The sequence below is a fragment of the Corapipo altera genome, unplaced genomic scaffold (assembly GCF_003945725.1).
Source record: "Corapipo altera isolate COAL_440 unplaced genomic scaffold, ASM394572v1 47, whole genome shotgun sequence".
NCBI classification, from domain to species: domain Eukaryota; kingdom Metazoa; phylum Chordata; class Aves; order Passeriformes; family Pipridae; genus Corapipo; species Corapipo altera.
In genome coordinates, this window is record NW_020884897.1 from 4,259,604 (window position 1) to 4,269,504 (window position 9,901).

A 9,901-nucleotide genomic window follows, 5' to 3' on the forward strand; every position below is an offset into this window, starting at 1 on the left:
GGGGAGTCACAGTTACCCCGGGCCAGCCCCCACACTCCGCTCAGACCCGGGGAGTCACAGTTACCCCGGCCCAGCCCTCACAGCCCGCTCAGCCCCGGCCAGCCCCGTTCCGGCCCCTCAGCGCCCCCCGCGGCCACCGCCGGCAGCGCCGCGCTGTGCCCGCTCCCCTCCCCCGCGCGCTCACACCGCCCCTTCGGAGAGCGGAAAAAAAAGAAAAGCAGCCGCTTCCCGGCTTTATATACCCTGCTAAAAATAGCCGCGGTCGGGCTGGCCAATCAGGAGGGCTCGAATTTCGAATCGGGCCAATGGCGGGAGCCGTCACGGCCGGGCTCGGTCACGCCAGGAGGAGCCGCGATGGCAGCGGCGCGGCGATTGGGCGGCCCTGACGTCAGCGGCACGCGGGTGGCGGGGCGCTGGGCCGCGATTGGGCGGCGGCGGGCGGGCGGGGCGCCGGGATCACGCGGGGCGGGGGCGGGCGCGGGGGCGGGGCCGCGGCGCGGCCGGGGCCGAGCTTTGAATAGGGAAGTTTTTTGCGGGGGGCTCCGCTCGCAGAGTCCGCGCCGTGTTTGCAAATATTGGGGCCGCTCCTGCGCCAGGTCCGCCGCCGCCGCCGCCGGCCGCGGGAGGGGGGGAACAAGCCGCGCGCCCGCCCGCCCCGGGAGACGTCCTGCCCTGCTGTGCGATTAAACTTTGCATGAAACTTTGGGTGTTTTTTCCTCCCCGAGCTCCTCAAGGAATTAATATATATATATATATATACAATTTTTTTGTTTCGTCTCTGGAGGAAGGGGGGGGGGGGCTTGGAAACTGAGAGCAGAGATTGACACCCCCCCGCACACACCCCGCAACCCCTGCACATAAAGGAGGCATCTGTATTTTTGGTAACCAGCACTGACTTTTGTTGTTGCAACTTGAGACATGGATGTTCTCCCAATGTGCAGCATCTTCCAGGAACTCCAGATTGTGCACGACACGGGTTACTTCTCAGCCTTGCCGTCCCTGGAGGAATATTGGCAACAGGTAAACGAGGATGTCGATGTTGTTGTTGTTGTTGTCGGGGATTTTTTTTAAGCCGTATTAAAGGATGAGCGGATTTAAGGACAAAAAAAAAAAAAAAAAAGAAAAAAAAAAAAAAAAAAAAGGCAAGCCCAAGTGTCAGCGAGGAGTTTGGGGAGAATTCAGCACAAATGTGTAGAGATGTTTTGAAGCAGGTGTTTCGGCTCTGGATAGACGGCTGTTCGGGGGGCACAGTCCCGAGGTGGATGGAAGGAGCTGCGCATCCCCGTCTCTCCCTGTTTACCGCCCGGCCCTGCCGGGGGCTGTCACCGCCCGCGGACCCGCTCCGCTCGCACCGAGTCCTGGCAAAACTTTTGCGCTTGTACCAGGTCCAGACTCCACAGCTGGGTCTTGTCATCCGAGCTCCCTGCCTTGGCCAAGGGCTGCTTTGCGCCCGGTGCTGTGGGCTTGTGATTTTTTGTTGTTGTTGTTGTTGGCGTTTGTGTCCTTTTGTTTTGATTTTTTTTTTCCAAATTAATATTATTTTTTTTTTGTTCCTGGCCAAGATGAGGAGAAAGCCCTCCAGGAGTGTCCGCACACACGTCTGTTGTGTGCATGTGTATGTACATGTACAGACCGTGGCTGTTCCCAGCGCAGGGAGCTTTGCCGAGCCCGTGAGTTGTCAGTCATATGACAGCGATCCCCTTGTGCTAATTGCCCTGGCCGGGAAGGGGGAGAACGGAGGCTGTTTCCCTTTAATGGACATATTTTCTTGCCTTTTTTTTTCTTTCTTTTTTTTTGCTTTTCTCTCCTTAATTTGACCGAAGCAGCGGGATGGCAGGGGCTGACAGTTCTGCAGGGCTCGGGGGACCGGGGCTGCTCAGCCCGGTGACCGGATCAGATACCTGCTGGCTTTGCAGAAGGACGAAGGAGCCTTTCCCAGAAGGTTGAAATGCAAAAGTGTTACAACCTTCACATGCCTACTAATTGTATGCAATCCCTTTTTTTTTTTTCCCTCCCCCCCGCTCCCCTTTCAGAGCGGCAGCTCCATAGTACGTGATTGAAATGGAGCTAAGTAGTTTCCTTCAGGCATTCGGGCTCTTGGCAAAGCGCCAGCCCTCATTCCCAGTAGCCTTCAGAGGCATTTAAACTCGAAGAGAGCTTCACTCCGCTCCCCATTACTAATCTACCTAATGAGGAATTTAAATTAGCCGGGAATATGAAAGTTTAACAAGATCTTAATAATTGCTTTTTTTACTTGTTTTCACGGAAAATCAATGCACTATTGTGCTGTCTCTGTCGAAACCCTTTTTGTTTATAACGTGCACTGAAACCCAGTTCCCTAATTATAGACATATACATAAATACCGTGTGCAGCAGTGGGTTTGGGTTTGGGGGTTGTTTGGTGTTCTGGTTGGTTTGGTTTTTTTTTTTTTTTCAATTTTTGCCCACACTCCGAGCCTGGCCAGAGCATGTGACCCAGTTTACTGGAGCAGTGCTAGGGGAGAGAGGAGGCTGCTCCCATGGCGGCTCTGCTCATGGGCAGATGGGAAGGGGCTGTGAGGAGAATGTGTGGCATTTGGGACCAGGTTTTGCTGCCTGGCTTGGAAAAGATGATCTTCCTAAAATAAGTAGAGTTTGGTATGGAAACTTGGTGTGTCCATTTTCTGTGTAAAGCTTCCATGTGGATCATTTCCTATAGTGGAAAGAATAATCCCAAAACATCAGCTTGTTGCCATAACAGTTCATACTCTTTTTTTTTTTTTTTTTTTCCCTTTCTGAAAATGACTAGAAAGTCAGCAGGGTGAATTGAAATTGAAAACCGCATTTTCACCCATTTAGGGTGGTTTTGATTTTTGTTTTGTTTCATTTCATGGAGTAAAGGGCAATGTTGTTGGGGGTGAAGTTGTCCATGTACTGTTACATGTATATTTGCACAGAGTACTTTCTTGGCAGATGGTCAGGGTTTTAAAAGGAAGTCTCCTTTGGCATTGCGTGAAAGAAAGAGCGAGATGACTCATACAGTTGCACTCTTGGCCAGTAGATAAAGTTCTTGTTCATTGTGGGACTCCCAGCAGGACCTCAGAGTAATTTCCCGTTTTGTATCCTATAGAACAGGACATTTCTATTCTGGAACTTTTTTTTTTTGCCCCACTCCTCTGTTGTTGAAGTTCTCCATGTTCCTCTGAACACGCATGGGAGCAGTTTGAGTTCTCTGGCGTGCATGCCAGTGCGCTTGGAAATGACATTCTTTAAAAGTCGAGTGTGCTGCGTTCTCATGCACAGGAAATGGGAGGATGTCTGCTGCTCCATTGATGTCCCCAGAATATGGGCTGGCAGCTCCGCAGCCATGCTGAAATGTGGCTTTGTTTTCTGACACAGGGTTCAGGTTTTAACTGCGTGTCTGAGCACATTGTTTTCTGTTGGGTTCTTTCAGCCTTGTGCTTGTTATGAGGGAGATACCAAACAATTTTAAATTAGACAAGGTGCAAGAGCAAAGTGTGGTTATTTGTTGTGGTTCTCTATGGTCCTTTTCAACATCAGCCTACTGAAAACACAGATTTTATGATGAGAGTGATGATAATTTGACTGAGTCATTAGAATGCTATTTTGGAAACCAAAGGCTGACTTGCACCTTCAGCTGTGCGTTTGAACTCCTGCCCAGGTCTCAAAAACTGATTTCTTTTCATCGTAGCAGTCACCTAGTTACGGCTTAAGGAGCCTTTAATTTGTTTTGAACCTAGAAACCATAAATCGAACGTATTACATTCCTGCATGCTTTTTGAAGTGTAAAATACAATTGGGTTTATTTTTAAGCAGGCTTGTGACTCTTCTCTTTTTTTCTTCCTTCTCTTTTACCTAGACATGTTTGGAGCTGGAACGGTATCTTCAGAGTGAACCTTGTTATGTTTCTGCATCTGAAATCAAATTTGATAGCCAAGAGGATCTCTGGACCAAAATTATTCTGGCACGTGAGAAAAAGGAGGAATCTGAACTGAAGAACACATGTGTCCCAAAAGAGGACAATCTTACTAGTCAGAACTTAGAGACCAACAGTTTGAATTCTGACGTGAGCAGCGAATCTTCAGACAGCTCTGAGGAGCTCTCACCCACTACAAAGTTTACCTCTGACCCTATAAGTGATGTTTTAGCCAGTTCAGGAAACTTGAGTTCATCTGTCACTTCCACTCCCCCTTCATCTCCTGAGCTGAGCAAGGAGCCTTCTTCTCAGATATGGAATTGTACGCCGGGTGAGTTGCATTCACCGGGGAAAATTCGTACCGGTACCGCTGGAAAGACTGCAGAAAAAGGTACACCCTCCAATGGTGACACCTCGCCAGATGGCAGAAGGCGTGTTCACAGGTGTCATTTTAACGGTTGCAGGAAAGTTTACACCAAAAGTTCACATCTGAAAGCACACCAGCGCACTCATACAGGTTAGTAACCCTATGCTTATTAAGAGCTGGCAAGTACTGCAGGGAATACCCGTTGATGGTGGTGGTGTCACAGCGTTACACAATCACCGAGTGGGAGCCCAGGTTTGGAGAGATGGTGTAATAGCAGTAGAGGCTTACCAGCATGGACGACATCACTTCCTCATTCTCTTCATAAGTCAGCTGCAGCCAGGGCAGCTGGTGGTAGATTAGTCTGTTGTCATAGCAAATGGGAGCCACTCGTCTAAGTAGGCAGTGGTTTGGAAGCTGCACCAGCATATGGTCTTCAGAAGCAAAGGTCTAGCCTAAATAGGTGCTAGACTTTTCTTGATGATTATTTCTAAAGCAAAAGTGAGCTGCGACTTTATTGCTAAAAAAGGAATGTCATATCCAGAAATTGGTCAGATCACTAAATACTGTAAGAGCTTGGTTTTTTGCTTCAGTCTACATCATGTCTATTTTATCAGGCATCCCAAGGCCTTGATCATATTATGTATAGCTATACTACTAAGTTATTTAACACGTGTGTGTGCCGTTGTTATCAGCAAAAAAATCTTGAAAAGCCACAGTGTGTTGTTATCCTTCTAATATATCTGCCCAGTCGGACTTAAAAATGTATGATTTACTGTATAATTTCATCCCAAAATACTGAGCAACAGCATTTTATTATTATGAAACCTGAACTAAAAGTAACAATCCTGTGCGTTATTGGGAAGGAAAGTGAGGAAGATAGACACTTCAGGGCTTTTATCAATATTTTATGGTTGAAGTAGCGTGCTGATTTGCTTGTTTGAGCATTACTATTTGACAACTCTCTATGACAGCAGTTAGATGTGTAGGGCTGTGCCTTGGCTCGGTAGTCATTGCTTAACTTGAGCAACCAGCATGGTGTTCTTGGTGTACCAGTCCAAACATCTGTATGGCTGGTTGGGTTTTTTTCCCCCTCAAACACTGGGAAAGAGAATTCAAGGAAAAGATTCTATTTTGGCTCATGAGCTCAGCATTTTGAGGCTTTTATGGGAAGTCTGAGCAAGCTCAGATGTTCCCATTGTCAAGCAGAAGTCAGATAAAACAGAATTATTTCAAGAGGAGAGAACAACTTCTATTGGAACTGTGGTGGTTGAACAGACATAAATAGCTGCCAGCCTCAGAAGTATTGCAGAACTGGTGTTCTGGTGCTGTCTGGTTGAGAATGTTCCTGTGAATGGAAGTGGTATTTCTTGAATGCTGAAATAGCAGTGTTCAAAGTGGTGTGCAGGCTTTTCCAAGAATAAGTGGCTCAGCAGAAAGGAGGTTGCGTGTTATGCAGATGAGTGAGTGACAGAGGACTTTGATGCAACACAGTAGCCTAATTGCGTTTTGGAGCCTAGCTGTGCTGTCTTTAATCACCTTTATGAGGTGCATGATACCTGTAAACCTGCCATTACTGATGAACAGGAATGGTAGAGAGCTGGATTCCTTTGTTTCTTGTGAACCTGTTTAATCACTTTTTTTTTGTTTATTTTTCATAAGAATGAGGTTATTTGATGTGCTGTTGCAGTAAGATAGTTAAGTAGGAATCATGTGGATGAATTTTGTGAGCCTTCTTTGCTTACATGTTCTGAAGCATTCAGATAGGTTAAATAAAATTGGTTGTCTTTGGGAGGGTGGAAGAGGTTTACATAGAAAATGATAGCACCTGTCTTTCTTTGAATGAAGTCACAACTAACGTGTAATCTGCTTTCTTTGTAGGGGAAAAGCCTTACAGATGTTCATGGGAAGGGTGTGAGTGGCGTTTTGCAAGAAGTGATGAATTAACCAGACACTTCAGAAAGCACACTGGTGCCAAGCCTTTTAAATGTAGTCACTGTGACAGGTATGTGACTGAAATGCACCCTTTAAAATATATGTTTTTAATACTCATTGGAAAACTAGTCTAGGCTACTTTTTGCTTGTGTAGGAGTTATTTGGGAAAACAACAGTGCCTGGTATTTTTAAGGGATTATTGTATATTTAGACTGGAACAAACCATCCCTTTTATTAATTATTGGGAAGGGGGTTGTAGCCCAGATCTTGCAGTTGAGTGTTTAGAAGTCCCTGGTGTTACCACCCATCTGCGGAGCTCCTGAGCGCCCACAGACACCTTGAGTATTCCTGTGTATCCTGGGAATGCCAAATCCCTCCTCCCCCAGCTGTGTTTTGGGGTAGCAGAGCGAGGGGAGGTACCTCAGCCGGGCGTATCACATCGTGCATGCCAGCAGCCCTGGGCTAATGCGCAGCCTGACTCTTGCCTTGCAGGTGTTTTTCCAGGTCTGACCACCTGGCCCTTCACATGAAGAGACACCTCTGAATGGGTCAAGAGGTGAATCCTGCGGGCTAAGAGGCATCAAGGTTGAAGAGCCTTGAGCGGAGGGATGCGTGTTCCAGCCAAAGCATGCCATTTTGCACCCTACCCAGTTGCCTCCAGGACCTCACTTCCTTGCAGGTCTTTCGAGGGCTAATAAGTCATGTAAGAAACGGCATAGCAACCGCAGTGCGTGATGTTTGGGGTTTCCTGGACTCATACACTGGTATCTAACCTTCTGAGTGGCTCCTAAGCCTTTGCCGTGAGCATGTGCACTGAGAATGTTAATGATTGGGCGACTGTATGCGATGAGGATCTCTTGATGACTGTATGCTGAGGCACATTTTTTTTCTTGTGGTTGTTTTATAACTGTAAGAGAAAAAAAATAGTCTGAATGTCTTGTATGTGAGGAATATCTCGTGAGATGGGACGACCACCAATCATTTCCAAGGGGTGGGGGGAGGGGTGTCTGCACCTTTTTAGAGGGAAAAACTGAGAGGGGAAAGGGGGGATAAAAAGAGTCAGGATGCCAGAATGGAGATGGGGGGCCTCCCTGTTCCTGTGTGAGAGGAGCTTTAGGTGTCTGGTGCAGCTATTAAACGTGCAATGTGTCAAGTAGCTTGTTTTACTGGCTACAGAGCTCATTTGTAATCCATTGTATAAGCTGTGTATTTACAAATGTAACACAACTATAACTTTTCATTATAATACAAAGGTTATTGCATGGTTCTGGGGAACTATATGCTTTTCCATTCTTTAATCAGGACTGCAGTTTTGATTCCAGTTAAGAGCAGCTAAAATACAATTGGTCTAATGTTACATAATGTATGGAACATGAATAATTTTTTCTGTTGGGTGGATAAAACCACTATTGGTTAGAAACTGATTTTTCTCATGCAGCTAATTTTTCTCTTATTTATGCCTTGAGGACTAACTTCTGGTTTTCTAGCTGTTAATGCACTGTTGACCTTAATAATGGTGCCTTATGCAAGTGACCTTCTCTTGTAGGGGGTCTTATACAGGGGTATGGGTGATGCATGCTTTATTAAGGCTCTCTTTTCACCTGGCATTGTACTGTATCAAATGTATAATATGAGGGGAAAAAAAGGTTACTTCCAGGGTCCTCCTTCACAAAGACAAATATAGAGAAAAGTCATTCATGTCAGTACAGTATTTGTTTAACTTAGACAATTTGACTGTGTTACAGTATAATGCATATGCCAATTGAATACCTGACCAGTTCTGCCACCTTGAGACTTTTTTTATATTGACCTTGCACAACAACTGTGTATATACACACCCCAACTGTACTTAATATGTCAAGTTTTCATACATATTAAAGATACAGAAGTATTAAAAGATGTATTTGCTTAAAAGGCACAAGTTTCACATCTATATATCTAGCTATCTGTTGGTCATACAGAAAGAAACTATATTACTTTTTTTTTTAAAGTGGGCAGAAAAATAATTGTGTATGTATATTTGTGTGTACAGTCTGTGTATGTGTGTATATATATAGATAATATATAAATATTTTTTTTAAAAGGAAAAAAATTAGAACACATAGCTAGAAAATGCCACAGCCCATCAAAATATTCCCTCTCCCCCTTGCAATATGGTCATTAAGGAGACAAAGAAATGAAAGATACAGTTAATTAAAATCTAGCATTTTTAGAGGCTTTACCTTTAGCTTAATGGTATGCTAAAGGCTTTGTTGGCATTCAGTCCTTCTCAGACTGCTGACTGTGTTTTGTAGTTATTAGGTTGTCTGGAATAGCGTATCTGTGGCCATTTAAGAATGATATGAACCGAATATTGGCATGCTAAAAGAATATTAGCTGTGTGCAGATGAAGTACACTCGGGTTTTGGCCTTCCAGCTTACTGGAGGACCTGTGAGTGAGCTAGTCGTTGTGGTGGTTGAGCTCTAATTTTACATAGTTCAGCTAAAATAAAGACTGTTTTTTCCTAGGGTAGGAATAGTCTGTCCAAAACCAGTTTTGTTTTGTTTTGTTTTTTAAACCAGCTCACTACAGTCTGCAATGAAACATGTGACCTGTTTCTTTTTCTATTAATTATCAGTCTTGCTTACTCTGCTAATATTTTGGTATATCTTCTGGGAAATGTATGTAGATAAGTGGTTTAAAAAAAGTATATGCAAGTGATCTGGTTCTATGGAACACACAGGCTTAAATTGTTCTCATTTCATTTTTGGTTTAAATTGCCTGAAAATGCACTTTTTTTTTTTCTTCCCCCAAACAAACAAAATTTTCCAGAAAATTAATTTCTATTTATGATTGGGTTTTGTTGTGTTTTTAACTCCTTGTTTGCATTGTCCTTGGCTTAGCTTTCTTATAAACCAGAAATTTAAAAAAAAAAAAAAAGGCAAAAACAAACAAACAAAAAACCAACCCCAAACAAACAAACAAAAAAACTTGCACTGGCTTGTCTCAATTGTGAATACCATCAGACTTGTGTGGATGGGGTGGGGCTGTGTGCCATATGTCAAATGCCTGTAATTTTCTTAATAAGCAAGTACATTTTGTTCAGGTGATAACTGAGCCTCAATCAAGCTGAAAAATAAAAAAAAAATAAAACATTTTTGCTTGAAATTTAAGAAGAAAAAGTTTCTATTAGTGAAATTTCTTTTTTTGTTTTTGAAGCACCCTGTTATCTAAAGAATCTCTTTGTAAGATTTTTGTAAAAATTTTGTTTTACAAGATTTTATTTGAAATTGTTTTTTGCAAGATTGTTATATTTCTGTATGAATGTATTTTTTATTGGAATAACATAAAAAGAAATTCTTATCAGCATCACGTGTCTGGCTTCATCTTTCTCCTCTCTAAGTCCTACACATCAAATGATATCAAGTGCTATGTTGCTGCTTTGTCTTTGAGTCACACCTGGTTGCAGGTACAAACACCTTTGGGTCAGGTCACTTTGTGGAAGACAAGCCCTGTTGGGAAAATAATTTTGGCAGTAGAAGCTAAAAGTTCTTCCATATCTGAGAAGCTGTTCTTGACTCATTGTTTGTTTCAGCGGAATAAATAGTTAATGTGATTGTTACTGCAAGACTGCACCTTCATCTCTAATCGTTTGTTCTGGAGAGGTGAGTGCACATGGGACAAGTTCTGCATGTGGGAAAGGAGG

At 43.9% G+C, this 9,901-nt stretch overlaps 1 protein-coding gene across 2 annotated transcripts; it reads left to right on the plus strand.

Annotated features, from left to right (window-relative positions):
• The first annotated feature begins 557 nt into the window (after positions 1–557).
• On the plus strand, positions 558–9,564 carry KLF6 (Kruppel like factor 6). Of its 2 annotated transcripts, none has more exons than XM_027648527.1 (4): positions 558–1,020; positions 3,860–4,433; positions 6,162–6,285; positions 6,708–9,564. In XM_027648527.1, the coding sequence occupies exons 1-4, from the start codon at positions 919–921 to the stop codon at positions 6,757–6,759; spliced, it is 852 nt and encodes a 283-aa protein (XP_027504328.1). In that variant the 5' UTR covers positions 558–918; the 3' UTR covers positions 6,760–9,564. The 2 variants fall into 2 exon arrangements, with proteins under 2 accessions (XP_027504328.1, XP_027504327.1); XM_027648526.1 differs by lacking the exon at positions 558–1,020 and adding an exon at positions 1,548–1,670.
• The last annotated feature ends 337 nt before the right edge of the window (positions 9,565–9,901 follow it).